General features: G+C 32.7%; 1 protein-coding gene across 3 annotated transcripts in view; it reads left to right on the top strand.

Moving 5' to 3' along the window:
* The first annotated feature begins 1562 nt into the window (after window positions 1-1562).
* The window catches only part of stx12 (syntaxin 12), an 18161-nt gene continuing 1805 nt past the window's right edge, over window positions 1563-17918 (top strand). Inside the window, exons 1-9 of one of the 3 annotated variants that reach the window (XM_009294128.4) lie at window positions 1563-1613; window positions 5408-5585; window positions 8870-8939; window positions 9030-9129; window positions 10471-10608; window positions 13997-14040; window positions 14132-14237; window positions 16007-16079; window positions 16839-16921. In XM_009294128.4, the coding sequence (XP_009292403.1) occupies window positions 5489-5585; window positions 8870-8939; window positions 9030-9129; window positions 10471-10608; window positions 13997-14040; window positions 14132-14237; window positions 16007-16079; window positions 16839-16921 (711 nt within the window). In that variant the 5' untranslated portion in view covers window positions 1563-1613; window positions 5408-5488. 3 annotated transcript variants of the gene reach the window in all.

Here is a 17918-nt window from a genome sequence, read left to right as displayed (position 1 = left end):
TGCTTAAACATGAAGGATAGTCACCAAACGTTTAAAGTTCAGTATATCGAAGTTAATGGAGTGTATGCACATGGACTTTTAATTTCAACCAGCCAGTCTCCGTAAACTGCCTTTCCATTATAAAATTGCCACGTTTAAAGTCTGGTTTCTTTCAAAATAAGAGATCTTTACTGACTGATAAATATATCAAATATTAAGTGGGTCCCAGACCGGACAAGAAGCACTTCATTAAATTCCAATTCTCCCGTTATGTCTTTAAAATACGAGTTAATTTCACCCCAGTATTTTTAATGGGGTTTCTGTGCTTGGCTGCTGGTACTTACGGTGCTAGCGGTTACAGTCTTTCATCTTGTTTTACACTGAAACAGCTAAATGAATGCCTAAGTCTATTTAACTGAATGTATTGTAATTGCATTACAACATCAGTGCTGTTAAAGGAACTGTAAGAAATTGAAAAATTAACTTTAAGCCTTTACTGGAAATTCATCAATGGCTGAAAAACACTAGCTGTGCATATACCCCGTTGGTAAAGAAAATCAATTTATGACACTGTTCTTGACAGCAGCATTTTTAAAAGTGTCTAAAACTTTGTTTTTTTTTATTATGTTGATGTTACCACTATTCAATATACAGTATATTCTCTGGATTTATTATGCATGGATTTGAGTAAACGTGCAGATTTGTTTTATTCTAGAAAGGTCTGATAACATTTCCACATTTCAAATAAAAATATTGTCATTTGTAATTATTTTAATATATTTTAATTTAGACAAAGCTGGTCAATATAGCAGATGTTTTCAATTGTTCTGATTGAAAATCAGGGATTGTACACAAAATACACACATACTGTATATATCTTTGTTGGTACATTTAATAATGCGTTGTCTAAAAAGAAAACGCGTCTGATGACATGGTGCCATTTTATTTTGTGAAAAAATTGAAGTGTCATCAGTAATTTAAAGGAAAACATGTTTTAATCAAACAACTATAAATTGTATATCCAGAGAAACTGACATTCTTGATTTTTTAAATTTTTAATGCATTAAATTTGTTAACATTTCGAATGGTCTTTTTGCAATTATTTACATATTTCTGCATTAACTTTACTTAAGTGAACACAATATATATATATGTGTGTGTGTGTGTGTGTGTGTGTGTGTATATATATATATATATATATATATATATATATATATATATATATATATATATATATATATCGTGAACAATGAAATAATGCCGCAAAAAGGTAGTTCTATAGTTTTACCATGTTTTCTAAACGTTTGCTCTTTTGCTTTGAATGGCGTGATCAGTGACTAAAAAATCTTGTTGACATGTCGAATAATCTTATTGTAATTATTTACATATATCTGCATTAACGTTACAACGTTAGTGAACACAAGAAAATTACATATTTTGATAAAGTATCAGTCATAAACTGATATAATGAAATGAAAAGATAGTTAACATGTTTTGTAATTAGTTCATTTATTTTGAATGGCGTGGCTTTCTGAGCTGTCGGCTGTCACATGCACTTGATAGCTCTGCCCCTTAGCGGAAGTAGAAAGTGCATCAGACCGGAAGTCCCGAGTAAGGAGCGGCCCCAAGCTCAAGTAAGGTCTGTATATTTATTTGTAATAATGTAGGGAAACTGCGTGATGACTGCTTTGATATATGTTCGCAGTAGATATGGCATATTATGAAAAAGTCATACAATCTTTGAAGCGGATAGTTTAATGCGGCGTGTTTTGTGTCATTTGTATTTTCTGCTAACTGTTGACGGGTGTTGTTTTGTGTTTTAAAGCGCCTTTCAGTGCATTGTAGTTTGCTGTTGTACTTTTCAAAAAGCTAGTCTCTTTTGTTTTATTAATTAAAACACATATTAGTTAACAATAGTTAACGCTGTATTTTGCATAGTAGGGGTGTTTAGTAAGTTAGCTCAGTAGCTTAGCATTCATTACTCTAGGGTCAGTTGTGACAGTTCCTTTTTTATCACTTGTGTTTATTACATTCATCAGAAAAGTACAAACACGTGCTCTAATACACTGACAACCATTAATAGTTAGTACAGTCTCTTTAACGGCTTTATATAGCAGTCTCTGGTTATTAACATACCTTATGAATTTAGTTATGGATCAATCTTACATAAACCACTCTCTATCTAGTATATAATCATTTTAGTGCAGGTTTATCTAAAGGGAGTGACGTATACATGTTATCACTGTAATATGAGTAAGCAGCTTGACATCACCGTGTCTGTTTATGTGTTTTACGCATGTGCGAGACTGAGTTAAGTAACGTTACTGAATCATTCATCTTTAGCTCATCATCACTAAGTGCTCACGTCAGTGTGCACTACAGTATGTATTCTTTAAAGTGCACACTCATGCCTCATATATATTTTTTGTCCACACTCCCTTGATTCGAAGTGCTATCTGAACTGTTTAGCGCCATGATGATGTGTTTATCTGGTTATCTAATCATTAGAGGACATGTAAGGTAACGTTAGCATTACACACTGATTTAAACTTGAAGTCAAAGGTGTTTGTAATGAGAACAAAAAGTGCAAGTACAACTAAAAAAAAAAAAAAAAAACTATCGATCAGTATGGGGGTAGTATAATTATTATTGATACAAATAATGCATTTTGTAATATGGCACCATACCAAATAATGTTTCTAATTATGCTGCACTATATATATATATATATATATATATATATATATATATATATATATATATATATATATATATATATATATATATATATATATATATATATATATATTTCAGCATTGATGTCACAATGATTATTTGCAATGTAGTGTTTGTATTATAGTTTATCATGTGTTTCTAATGCTTGGAATTGTAAAATGATGTTAAAAACATCTAGACATAAGAAATTGCACTACTTGTGACTAACAAAAATTCATTTAATTGAATTATTTTTATTTATATCATTCAATTATTGTACTTGAATATTGTTTGACTCAAGAAATTATAAAACACTTTATTGTTGTTGTATTTAAAAAAAAAAATCAGATTTATAGATTGTTATGCATGATAATACTCACAACATGCGCAAATGCACCGCAAATATCACAGAGACCACAACGAAAATTTGTTGGGGAAATTTATAGATTGTTTATTAGATTGTATGGAGATGCACTCCCCCTGCAGAAACATCTCAATTGATCTAACATTATAAATTCTTTCCATCTGGTAAAGTTGTACTGGTATTGCAATATATATCGCAAAATAAAAAAAAAACATTGCATTGCTAGATTTTTCCAATATCACGCAGCCCTATTTCTAATTTAGTTTTTAGTATTTTTCTGTAATCAATGTAATTTCAAAAACTTTAATGTAAAATACAATTATTACATTTTCTTGTTAACATAAATTAAAGTGACATTAACATTAAATTATTATATTTATAACTAAATAAAAATACTATAAAGAGGAAAATAAACTTTATTTAATATTTCATTTTGTAATAAAAAAATGTTGAAAAACAATATAATTCAGTTGTTACAGTTTTATTGTAAAATCATGTTGATTTTATTTTTAAGTATTTTTTACTTATTGTTAAATAATAAAACAAATAAGTAGTGTCATTGTATTAATAATAGATTAATAAAATTTACATTTAATATTGCCTTTTTTAGAAAACAAAAAAGTAATATAAATATTAAAAGGATATATAGATATTCTTTTGATTTGAGGCGATTAGAAGGTCTGCAAGTTTACCAAACTTATTTTGTGGTTCTATAGTTTCTTGCGGGATCGACCACAGCATGTATAGGTTTATGTATAGTCTGAGAATTTGGTGTTAAATACTGGCCTTCCTCAATGATGTGTTTTATCACTAAGTTTATTTTCTATTTATATAAACAATATAACTTATGTCAATGAAAATCTGAAAGGTATGCAGATGATCTGTTATTGGTGGGATGTGTAAAGAATACTTAGTCAATGGATATATTTTGTCAATTTTATCACAAGTTGGACAACAGAGAATTCTTTGCACCTTTGACCTTTGCTAATTAATAGGGAGGAAGTTGAATCGGTGAGTTATTTTAAATATTTAAGTGTGGAAATAAACTTTTAATTCTCTTTTGATAAACACTCAGAGAATTTTTTCAAAAGCCTCAGGAGCGGTTGAGTTTGTTGAGAAAACTGAGAAGTTTTGATACTGAGAAGGACATTTTGATTGTCGTATATAGATCACGTATTGAGTCTGTCCTTTTAATAATGTAGCCTGATTTAACTCTCTCTATTTTAAACGCAAAAGTAAACTTTTAAGGTTAATAAACGTAGTGAGTAAAATAAATGATGAGACAAAAACCTCTTACTGATTTATTTGTAGCAGCAAAAAAAAAACTTTATACGGTTCTTTTAAGTTTCTTACGTCTGGTAGATGGTATAAAGTCCCTTTAGCAAAAAAAAAAAAAGGCTAAGCACAAGAAGACATTTATTTCCTCTGCTATTGTTTTTTCCAAAGAAATGTTTTTTTTTATAAATAATTGTGTAAGTGTATTTATGTTTTGTTGTTGAGCCTATGTCTAAAGAGAAATTTCTAACCCCTGTGGGATAGACAGTAAAATGTATTGAATTGAATAGATTAATAAAATAGTAAAAATTTGAAACACAACAAAATGGCCAAAATTTTAATTTAGGAACAAAACAAAATAAAACAAATTCAAACTATTAATATAAACTATAGTAATAAGATATAATAAAATATGTCTGATTACAGCTCTAAGATTACAGTTGTAATATTTATGACTCCTGTTCATTTTAATTTACTATTCATTCATTTTCTTTTCGACTTAGTCCCTTTTTAAATCTATAGTCACCACAGCGGAATGAACCGCCAATTTATCCAGCATATGTTTTATGCAGCGGATGCCCTTCCAGCTGCAACCCATCACTGGGAAACATACACACACACACGCACACACACACACTATACAGACAGTTCAGCTTATCCAATTCACCTGTAGCGCATGTCTTTGGACTTGTAAGGGAAACCAGTGGAAACCCACGCGAACACCAGGAGAACATGCAAACTCCACACAGAAACGCCATCTGACCTAGCTGAGGCTCAAACCAGCGATCTTCTTGCTGTGAGGAGATCGTGCTGCCCCTTAATTTACTATATAGATACTTATTTTTTTAGAAAACATCCCTTATAGATTGTCTGTTGTTAATGTGCTTCACTTTCTTACATATGTTCTGCACATGCCGTTTACTCTGAAACACACAGCACATGCGTTTATTTAAATAGCTGTTTAGTGACTTAAAAAATCACACAAAGCCTCATTAATGGCACACAGCTAGAATTCAGTTGTTTCAGTTTTTTCCATGTCCTGTGTATCTTCTGACAGTGTTTCTCTGCTCTCAGCATTTTCAGGCGCTGGTTGGCTTCCTGCTGTAGTTTGCTCCACCCTTTCTCCTGAGACGTCCAGCAGATTCTCCTGCAGTCATGTCGTACGGAAGGACAGATCAGCGCGCTTCGCCAAAAGACTTCAGCAGCCTCATTCAGACATGCAGCTCCAATATTCAGAAGATCACACTGAATAGTGAGTGTCTGCGTCTGCCCTGACATAACTGGTTGCAGAGAGCTAATACAAGTACCAGAGACTGTATCAGATGGTCACAATGGTTATGATTGGCATGTATAAGATGAATAAAATGACATGAGAACTTAACCAATGGTTCATACCTCCAAATTCTTGTCTGAAAAGAAGTTTATAAGTATGACAGCATCAATATGATGTTTGGTCAGATAGATATTTTGGTCTATTAGTTATGTTTGATGACCTTGGCCATCTTTAGTTTTATATGCCAATTGGATCAGTTAAAAAAATGGGGAAAAAGCAGATGTAGTGTATTCCCTCCCCCCTATCCTTTAAGATTTGGTTCTTAATATTTTCCTTTGTTACTTAAAATTGTACGCAATTTGAGTTTAACTTTTAGATGGGATTTGACATTGGATCCATTAGTGGATTGTTAAAGATTTTCAGTGGTCTGAAACCAAATGTGGGTCACTCAGCTTGGTATTTTTTTCTTTCCCTTTTCTGGAGCTGAAGAAGAACAAATTATATTATGTTATTGGAATCTCTGTTTAGTAACATTGTTACAAGACTGCATATTTGAACTCCTGATATCTTCAGACGCTACAAAACATGGTTGATTTAAGTAGGAGTGATGAGGTATAAAATAAATGTGGGGACTGATCTGAATTTTTGACAAAATAAAATGTGATGTTATGGGGGAAAAATGTATATCATTACGATTTCTGTAATTGTGAAATTATTTTCTGGCACAAAAAACTGCACTTTTTTTTAGCTGCCTTTGAGTTTCTTTTTGTCATTTTGTCCATTTGAATTTCAAAATAAATGTGTTCGGCAGAGAATTCTGATCCATGATCCATGAAGCAGTGCTGTTTGGGTTTTGGTAGGATTATTAAATATTTCTGATAGTCTTGCTTAAGGCTGCACAATATATTTCAGCAATTGGTCAAGCAATGTCATTGATATAAAAAAAACAAGTTTCAGAACCTGATTTTGAGGGGGTCATCACAAAGTTGAACCCAAATAGAGTTAAAGATTTTCATTGGAATGTGTTTTTAAGGCCTGTGACTGTGTAGGATTTCAGGCTAATTTAAACCAAGAAGTTCAGAAGTTTAAATCCTGTGACTTTTTTTTATATATCTTTATAATGAACACTAATATTATTTAATTTCTGTATCTCAATACTGTTCGATTCCACAAAAAAAATAATAAAACAAAGATTATTTTATCTTAAATGAATCGTTTTTATCTGTCCTTGTAATTTGTTTATTATTTTTTAATTGTTTTTATTTACTTGTAATTATTTTTTATGCAGATACTACTCTTAAAAAATAATCCCAATCAATCTAAAACTGTGAATTCTTTCCAAATAGAGTTAGTAAGTCATCTTGTGAAATTATGTTTATATCGCAGTATATGTCGTAGACTAGGCATGGGTCAGTATAAGATTGTGATGGTATGATAAGCTTGGATAAAAATATAATTTCACACCATCACTGTATTTTGATTACTGCTTTAAAATAAGTTCTTTTTAAATGTCTTAGAAAAACAAAAACACTTCCCCATTGAACACAATATATTTTATTTTGAGAAACATTTAAAATATTATTGCCTTATTTTGTTTCTAACTTGTCAGGCAAAATAATTAAAATAAATGATTGACTTCTGCTATTTTCTTACTTCTTTTCTTTAGATAGAATTTAAGCCACCGCACTGTTCTGGTCTATTGCATGCTGGATTTTGGTGTGTAACAGGCTCGTTGCCAGCGGTGCTTCTTTTTTCTTAAAAGTAAACCTTTTTGCAGTTATTCGCCCATTTTCTATTCAATTATGATGTTTAAATAGGTTGCATTTTAGTGACATTTTTAAGCACGTTTTGCTGGATTACCTTGAAGCAAGAAGAAATATAAGAACAATAATTATTTTTGAAATTATTATCATTTATCATTAGAAAAATATGAATCTGTTAAAGCTTTAAATTAAATACTTAAAGCTTCTTGTCATATAAATATCATTAATTTAAACAACTAACTGGCCAGCTCATTCAACTTTCCCTTAATCACTCTGAAGCGACAGCAAATACAGGATGCTGTTTGGTGGTAAAGACTTCTTTTAAGGGTTTTTTTCACATTTTATTATGGCATAACAGTCAAAATAGGATAAATGAGCTTATGTATGGAACAAATTCTGGAACTTTGTCAGTTAGAGGTGGGTCCCCCCTGGCTATGGGCCTGTATAAGCAACTTGTTTTTTTAGATGTTTGCTGAGTCGTGGGCTGACCAGTTGCTTTTGATTTAGAGAGTTCTTTTGCTATAGATACTGTTGCCCTAAAAAATTTGCCTATACCTTAGGAATGGTATAACTGAACATTTTTGTGTTTTTTAAAACCTTGACTTTTCCAAATTGCAGTAAACCTTGAAACCAGTTATCGTCCTATGCCTATTGCAGACAAACAAGATACCTTAATACTTTTTTTTCCTCATGTCTCATTTAAAAAAATACAGGTAAAATATTAGTTGTAAAAAAAAAAAAGAAGAAAAAAAATTACTTGGCAGGTTAGGGTAATTAGGCAAGTATAACGATGGTTTGTTCTGTAGACTCGAAAAAAATTAACTTAAAGGGGCTAATAGTTTTGTCTAAAAATTGTTTTTAAAAAAATTAAGAACTGCTTTTATTCTAGCCGAAATAAAACAAATAAGACTTTTTCCAGAAGAAAAAATATTATCAGACATACTGTGAAAATGTCCTTGCTCTGTTAAACATAATTTGGGAAATATAAAAAAAAAGAAAATAATCAAAAGGGGGCTAATAATTCTGACTTCAACTGTGTGTGTGTGTGTATATATATATATATATATATAAATATATATTGTTACCTGTATGTATATGGCAGAGATACATTTTAGTCTAATACTTAGCTACGTAATCCAAAATGGAACCAACCAGGTGTAGAATATTATTAAAATGTCTTGATTGTCTTTTTAACTTAACTATTTTACTATTTAATAATTCAATTTAATAATTAATACAATTATTAATAAACAAACTGTTAAACGTTTTTCTTTATAACATTGGTGTTACTTTAGTATCAATTTGAGATGTTTGTTTTTCCTGTACAGAATATTATTTCTTGATTTTTTTTTATTTTTATTTTTATTTTTTATTTTTTTATTTTTATTTTTTTTGGTGTAGCACTACAGCCATGATATTTACAGTATTATTCATAGCTTTGTGCTGTTTTGATTTTACAGATACTGAAATTAGTACGTTTTTATGCTTTTTCTCTATTAGCCGCTCAAATCAAGGGCTTGGTCAACCAACTGGGCACAAAACTAGACACCAGCGGCCTGCGGGAGAGACTGTAAGTGTGTTTCACCCTTGATTTATTTATGGATGTGCATTTCCTGTTTCTCTTGTGCTCATTCATGCAGCATGTGTGATATGTTTATAGTCAGTATATGCAGCACCACACAAACCAGCTGGCAAAGGAGACCAACAAACACCTGAAAGACCTCGGCTCAATCTCATTGCCCGTCTCCCTCTCCGAACAGGTACTTTTGTAGTTGCCAGTTTAATTCCTGACCTTTAAAGTGTTTACATGAATCATAAGCAAATGAAACAAGATTGTCAGTTGGAGGTGCTAATGAAGTTTTTATAACATGTTGTCATCCCTATATAATACAATTTTTTTATCATACGTTTTTAACTAATGTTATCTGAATCTTCTCCTTAAACATGCCGTTACACCTCTGTGTGCTTTATTTTTTTTTTGTCATTTAATGGACCATTCAATATACCACTAGGGCTGCAAAGGGGTGGAATATTTTTGGTAAATTTCTGGACAACTTATCTGAAAATTTGAAAACTTTCTCTTGAATTTTGGAAGTTTTCCAAGTTGAAATCTTTGCTGCAATTTAAGGACATTTATTTAAATTACTTTAAAATACTGAGCGCTAAAAATCTTATTTAATTTATATGTTCTTTTGTTTGTTGTTTTTTAATTGTATATTTATTATTGAAATGTTTTTGCCATGAAAATGAAGCCCCAGGGCTTCTGGTGAATTATCATCCTAGACAAAATCACTGCGTTTAAGATCTGATTTCTTTAAAAATCTGCGATCTTCACTGCCTGGCTGAGTATATGATATAAAGTGGGTATCAGACCAAACAAAAAGCACTGCATTAAAATAAAGTTTTCAGCATCATGTCTTTAAAATATGGAAATAAATTTTACCCCGGTATTTTCACTGGAATTTCTGTGCTAGCCTGCTGCTAATGACGGCACCTGCTTTTAATTTTTTTGTCTTTTTTTATGCTTTAACAACTATACAAATGCTTAAGTCTAATAACTGATCATATTTGAATTATATTACATCATTAATGCTGTAAAACAATGCTAAAAGGACCCTTATGAAAGTGAAAATAGTCACATAAACATTTCACCGGTTTATCATTGGCTGAAAAGCACTAGCTTCATTCCCATATATTCCGATTAATTCCAATATATTCCCTTTAACTCCCAAATTCAGTCGCCAGCCATGAAAATTTTTGGACTTTTGCAACCCTAGTTAGCGCACCTAGTGACATTTGTCGGGTTTTGGTCCTCCAGTCTTTGTTTCTTGCACATTTCTTTCTTTTTTGCTGTTGTAGCGTGTGAAGTAAGAAATCAATAATTGATGATTGATGATAAATGATTGATAATAGTTGATTATTAAACAATAATGCACACTCGAGGTTATGATGCGGCCATGACCTGAAGACCTGCCTGAAACTTTATTTGAAAATAATTGCACACCTTAGTTTGTTTATCAGCCAATCAGAATCAAGCATTCAACAGCCCTGTAGTGTATACAGTTTTTACCATATGTTTTCTGATGTTTCTTTTTAAACAGAGACAGCAAAAGATCCAGAAGGACCGGCTGATGAATGATTTCTCCGCTGCTCTAAACAACTTTCAGGCTGTGCAGCGTCAAGCCGCGGAGAAAGAGAAGGAGTCAGTGGCCAGAGCTCGAGCGGGGTCTCGTCTCTCTGTAAGCTACACTCATATTTCAGCATTAGTTCTGAATAGGGATGTCATTTTCCACATTCCCATCATCTGCTTAACTGTAATAATGCAAGTACCTGCTTCAGTGGCATATTGTTACAAGCGTAGCCAGATATGAAAATGGTACCCAATACCAAATAATAACGCCCACACAAAAATAAAAAATCTGACATTCTTTTCTTACCCTCCTCTTTTTTTCTGTTGAACATCAAAAAAGAGAGAAGCTGTCGTTGACTTCCATAGTATTTTTTTTTCTACTGTGAATGTCGATAGCTTCGGTTTTTCAGCATTCTTTAGAAGATCTTGTTTTGTGTTTAACAGAAGAAAGACAAATTTAGGGCCACCTGAGTGTGAGTATTTGACTCTTCGCTTAGCCCCGTTCTCCTTAGTTACTGTTGCTACGCCTGTCTAGCTTTCGTGCCTGGCACGGCTTTTACAATGTGTGTGCGCCAGTGTCAGACATTGTCAGGGATATAATGTCATTTTTGGTGAACAGGTGAGATATCCGAGAAAGCCAGACAAAAAAGGACTGCAGTATGCGTTACAGGGGTATATTCATGACATAATAAGCAACCGATTAGAGAATACTTCAATCAAAATTGAAGCTAGCTTAGTCTAGCCGCCTCATATGCTAACCATTTGACAGCTTAGCTCAGCAGGAGAGGTGACATTTAAAAATAATCCAGTATAAATTTAACCATGATTTCTCTATTTTTAGCCTAAAGCCTGATAGATTAATTGTTGTGCAATGAAAAATAGCATTACTAATCGACGAGGAAACACGCATGGACAGTGCTTTTACATAGTTCATTCATAAAAAGAAACAGCCAGAAAGGGGAAACTGATTGATTTGTGCCGAATATTAGCGTCACTGACCCATAACAATGTACAGTAAGTTACCTATAACTGTCAGTATGCTTGTGTGCTCTTTATAAATGACTGAAAAACAGCTGCGGGTAAAGTATATGATCGCCAAAGTGCTCAGTTTGTGATCATATCTCGGTTTAGTTCTGTTGATTTTTAATTTCAAATATTTGTAGCTTGAAATAGATGGAAAAATGAAGTTCAGTAAAGTTAGCTACAGATTGGCAGATTTGTATTTTTTGGATCATAACTCATGTTATTATAAGACATTCGCTATTAGTATGAATAAGTTACTATGGCGAAGGCTTTAACGGAGCATTACTCATAATATCAAGCGAAAAAAAAGAAAAAAGACAGCTGTGAAACATAACCAGCTTTGTATTTTTGTTGGAAACAGTTTAAATCTGTTTAGGGTAAGGTGTGTGAGTTATTGCTGTTGGTCTATCACTGAATGTGTCAGGAATAGCAAAACAAAACCAACTTAACTCCGCTCCTTTAGCGCCCCTCACAGAGCTTGGTCCACACTGGCATTTCTCCTCTTGGGTTTTTGGTTTTGAAAAGGGGAAAAATTCCACCATTCTGTCCAAACTTTTAAGGATACCAGGTATCAGATTTGCACAATCCATATGCACTCGCTCGAAAGCTAGACAGAGCCCTTGCGCGTAGCTAAAGTTGATAAGCCACGATTAGTGGGTGGCGGTTTTTGGGTGTGGCTTAGCGAAGCGTTAATTGGTGAGGAACTCTCCATTTAATGACTGTTGGTACAATAGAACCGTTTCCCAAAAGTGCGTATTAGGGAGTATGTGAAGAACACCAAAAAGGTCCATGTGAATGCCTATGACATGTTAAAGGACTAATTCATTTTAGGGTGCGTTTCAATGAGCTCAATGTTCAGTAGTCATGGAGTCATTTTAAGTGCTGTCTCAGTCGCAAAATTCCTCCAGTGCTCTTTTAAAAGTCCCACAATGCTTTATGAAATCAGGAGCATCATACTTACTATGATCTCTTAGGGCAGTTAGGGAGCATGATCCGAATCATCAAACATAAACGAAAATGAGTAATGTTATTTATTTATATTTAACATGATCCAACATAGGTTAAGAACAATCTAGAAAATGTTGATTAAAATATTGCTATAATTATTGTAAACTTTTTAGCTATTATTTACTGTATGTATGAAAAGTATTATTTGTTGTTTATGAATTTCAGTTTTGATGACGCACAAAGAGGATGTTCCCATGTCACAGTCAATGTGTACTAAACTAAGCTTATCACTATTCTCGAATTTGTGTACACGACCTACTGATCCATGAGGTACAGAGCGGATTGAGACGCACCCCACTTAAGTCTAAGCCCACTTAATTGCTCTTTATGTATCTCACATGGATATAAACACAACAATCCTTGATGGTAAACCGATGCCCAGTTTTTTTCTCTAAGCACAGTAGCTTTTTATAGCTTGTGTGTAATCTATGTGGTGTAATGTTATATATATATATATATATATATATATATATATATATATATATATATATATATATATATATATATATATATATATATGTATATATGTGTATGTGTGTTTATGTATATGTATATATGTATATATGTATATATATGTGTGTGTGTGTATGTGTATGTATATATATATATATATATATATATATATATATATATATATATATATATATATATATATATATATATATATATATATATATATATATATATATATATATATATATATATATATATATATATATATATCGTTTAACTACCCCACCAAGAATTTTTTTTTTAAATTGTATTCCTTAACTCTTAATGTCAAGTGGTAACACACTCAATGCATTTTTTTCAACACATACCATAATTTCTAAACTATAAACCTCTACCAAATGGTTGATATGTTAGTTTATGGTAAAAGTACCAGAATACATATACTGTGAAAAATTAAAAAAATATGACCAATTTATTCTGAAAAATATTTAAAATATAATGTTTATATGATTATATTTTTTTACAACAAAACCAAAATCAAGTGTAGAAATGCAACAGGATTATATTTGTTTGAGTTTTTGCTGTGTAGTGTAAACCATTATTTAAAACAGTCAATCTTTAAATTACTTTTAACAGTCATTATTTAAAACAGTTAAAACATGGTCAAGCGTTTGGTGGAGCAGGCAGTCAAAGGGTTAAAAAGCTCACTCTATTCCAGACATTGAAAGTAAGGGATTTTGATATTTTTGAGAGATACCAGGAATTTTTGATTCTTTTAATTTGTTTTCTATTATTATTATTATTATTTATTATTCGTTATTATTATATTATTTAGTTTGAGTTTTTTTCATGCTTGTCAGCCAGCAATCATTTAAGCCTGATTTTCTGTTGATTATAGGCCATGAACATTCAGCTTTTCAGTCAGTGAAAGTCAGTGAAGAGGTGGGGAACCCTGATAAAGCAGTTATGTTTAAAAAATGACTATATTATTGTTCTGTTGTAATTTACTGCAGGCTGACGACGGAGGTCACGATGAGCAGCTGGTCTCCTTTGATAAGTATGTGTCCCATGATCCCTGTTTATGAGCTTCCAGCACTCAGTAAAAGCATTCAAGCTAAAGGCATGTGTTTGTGTGCATGTGTGTGAAGTAATGATGATTGGGGCAAGACCACCACTCAGACAGAAGACGTGGCCATAACAGAGGAGGACCTGGAGCTCATTAAAGAAAGAGAAACCGCCATTCGTCAACTTGAGGTTTCTTTTTTCCTCTTTTTGTTTCTGCCTGCACTGCCTGTTACACACATTCACACACATTCTCTTCTTCTTCTTTCTGTTAGTTTTTTTCTGTTTTTATTGAGAATGGTGATAAAAAAAAATGTTTTTAAAAGTTTCTTTCTCACCAATTCTGCATTTTATTGATCCAAAATACTGCAAAAACAGCCAAAAACAATCTATTTTTTACAATTTAAAACAGCAATATACTATTTAGAATAGTTAACAATGCACTGTATTTTTATGACCACAAAGCTGACTTTGTGTCATAATAAGTCTTAATATATATATTTGTCATTTTCTTCTTATGATGATGATAATTATTATCAGTGTTTAAAATTGTAACATTTTATTTTCTTGGTTCTTTGATTAGTAAAATGTTCACATTTTTCAGAAATGTAGTAAATATACACTCACTGGCCACTTTATTAGGTACACCTGTCCAACTGCTCAATTTCTACTCAGCCAATCACATGGCAGCAACTCAATGCATTTAGGCATGTGGACATGGCCAATACGATCTGCTTCTGTTCAAATCTTGCATCAGAATGGGGAAGAAAGGGGATTTAAGTGACTTTGAAGGTCACATGTTTGTTTGAGCCAGACAGGCTGGTCTGAACAATTCAGAAACTGCTAATCTACTGGGATTTTCATGCACAAACATGAATTACAGAGAATGATCCGAAAAATAAAAAAATATCCAGTGTGCGGTGCTTCACAGAGATCACAGGAGAATGGCCAGACTGGTGTAAGCCGATAGAAAGGTAACAGTAACTCAAATAACCACCTGTTACAACCAAGGTATGCAAAAGGGCATCTCTGAATGCACAAGACATCCAACCTTGAGGCGGATGGGCTACAGCAGAAGACCACACTGGGTGCCACTCCTGTCAGCTAAGAACAGGAAACTGAGGCTACAATTCACACAGGCTTGCCAAAATTGGACAGTAGAAGATTGAAAAAACGTTGCCTGGTCTGATGAGTCTCGATTTCTGCTGCAACATTCGGATTGTAGGGTCAGAATTTGAGCTCAACAACATAAAAGCTCTATGAAAACAACATGGATCCATCCAAAGGTTCAGGCTGGTGGTGGTGTAATGGTGTGGTGGATATTTTCTTAGCACACTTTGGGCCCATTGATACCAATTGAGCATCGTGTTAATGCCACAGCCTATCTGAGTATTGTTGCTGACCATATCCATAACTTTATGACCGCAGTGTGCTCATCTTTTGATGGCTACTTCCAGCAGGATAACGTGCCATGTCATAAAACGTGAATCACCTTTGACTGGTTTCTTGAACATGATAATGTTCACTGTACTCAGATGGCCTTCACAGTCACCAGAACTCAATCCAATAGAGCACCTATGGGATGTGGTGGAACGGCAGATTTGCATCATGGATGTGTGGCCGACAAATGTGCAGCAACTGTGTGATGCTAATACTTATTAATGTTGAATCTGTGCCATGAAGAATTAAGGCAGGTCTGAAGGCAAAAAAGGGGTCCAACCCAGTACTAGTAAGGTGTACTTAATAAAGTGGCCAGTGAGTGTATATGTTCTTAAAATCTTACTGACCACCAAACTTTGATATGGTAGTACTTAATGTTTCTAAAACTTTCTATTTCACATAAATGCAGTACTTTCGAACTTCATATTAATCAAATGATCCTAAAAAAAAGAACTTGTACTCCTTTCAGCATTGATTATAATGGTCTGTAATTTTGCTAACTGCCTCTGCTGTGATTGCAGTCGGACATTTTGGATGTGAATCAAATCTTCAAGGATCTTGCCGTGATGATCCATGATCAGGGTGAAATGATCGGTGAGTACACTCAAATATGGCACTGCTTTGTAGTTCGTTTAAGCAAAAATTTGAATTATCATTTCAAAAATCAGTAATTTACTGTCCATTATTCAGTCTTTTTGTAGCTGCTTTAAGCTAAACCAAACTTTTATTTTGATGGGTTGGTGCGAAGATTTGTGGGTTTCTAGGTGCATGTAACAACATGAGAATGTTTTAAATGATGGCAAAATCTTTAGGTTACTGGTAGTGTTTAAAATCCTTTGAATTAAACATTGTATTTCATATTAGGTAGACATTTGTAATGCCTCTACATTATCTACATATTAAGCAAAAACATGTATACTATCTATTACATACACTTTATTGTTAGATTAACAGTTCATACTTTTTTTAGCAAGTAAATCCTACCTCTAATCATAATGCTTGTATGTTTAACAGATTTTTTGTATAGTTAGTAATATAAGATGAACAATTATGTGTACTTATGCTTGCTTGATTATTCTTTTTGATTTTTTAGATCATGCGTAAATGTAAGCATCAAATCAGATAGACCAGTTTTTGAGCAGTGATGTACATCTGTCATCATCATATTAGATTATACATTTTGTCTCCTATATTCATACTGTAAGACTTAGTCTCTTTTGTAACATATTGTAAGAGTACTGGTTTATTTCAGGTTTTTACTGGGAAACAAGTGCTTAACATGTACTAATGTCTAAGCTTGTAATCTATAAAATAAATGCAAGTAAAAATGCGATTGACTTGCTGTGATTACAGATAGCATAGAGGCTAATGTGGAGAGTGCAGAAGTGCATGTGGAGAGAGGAGCTGAGCAGCTTCAGAGAGCTGCACAATATCAGGTACAGTAAGAGTTTCAGCATCATACAAACACAGCTATAATGGTTCATACTGTCATTTTGAGACACAACATATCTGAGTCTTTTAGGTCAGTTTGGAAGTAAAATGTCATACTGTCATGTAAATTAGAGTTTAAAGTGGGACTGAGGATTCATATATTATTGACTTTGTTTTTTATAATAAAATTTGCAACAATACAGCAGAATCTAAAACATGTATGTAGCATGCATTAATAAAAGATACAAAAAAGTGTTTTTATGTCTCAAAATAAGAAAAACTTTTAAAAAAGATATTAGAATGCATTCTCTTTTATTAATTGTTTTCTGTGCAAAAATATTTACTATTATATATTTGTACAAGATGATGTCACACATTTAAACCATAGAATATATACTAAATCTTGTCATGCATTTTATTTACGGTGGAGGAAATAATGATTCAAAACATAATTTTTTTTCTCAGAAAACATATTTCTAAAGGTGCTGTTGACTTGAAATATTTTCTCTGGATGTTGGTAACAACCAAAGAAATCCAAACAAATATAATTAGTTTACAAACTAGGTTATTTGTAATAAAATGAAATGACACAGGAACAAGGTATTGAACACATGAAGAAAGGGAGGTGTAGAAAGGCAGTGAAAGCCCAGACAGCAGCTGAAATCTTTCATTAGTTATTCAGCAACCCTCTGCCCGTTGTCAGTGTTTATTAATATTAGCTGCTTCATTTCAACATCTACATTATCAGGATGATGAAGATGAAACCAAAGTGGTAGCAGAACCATGATCAAAAACAGCCAAGGAAACTCTCAAATGCATTTAGGCTAAAGAAAATCAAGCTGTAGACTGGCCCAGCCAATCACCTGACTTGAATCCAATGGAAAATACAAAATATAGATCAATTTGGAGGGACAAAACCCACAGAACCATCACGATTTTCACACTTTGCTGAGGTCTGAAAAAACTCACACCTGAGCAATTAATGTGACTTCATTCTTCTTA

This window comes from Danio rerio, chromosome 19 (genome assembly GCF_049306965.1).
Source record: "Danio rerio strain Tuebingen ecotype United States chromosome 19, GRCz12tu, whole genome shotgun sequence".
NCBI lineage: Eukaryota > Metazoa > Chordata > Actinopteri > Cypriniformes > Danionidae > Danio > Danio rerio.
The sequence above is the reverse complement of the archived record's forward strand: the minus strand, read 5'-3'. Positions and strand labels throughout refer to the sequence as shown.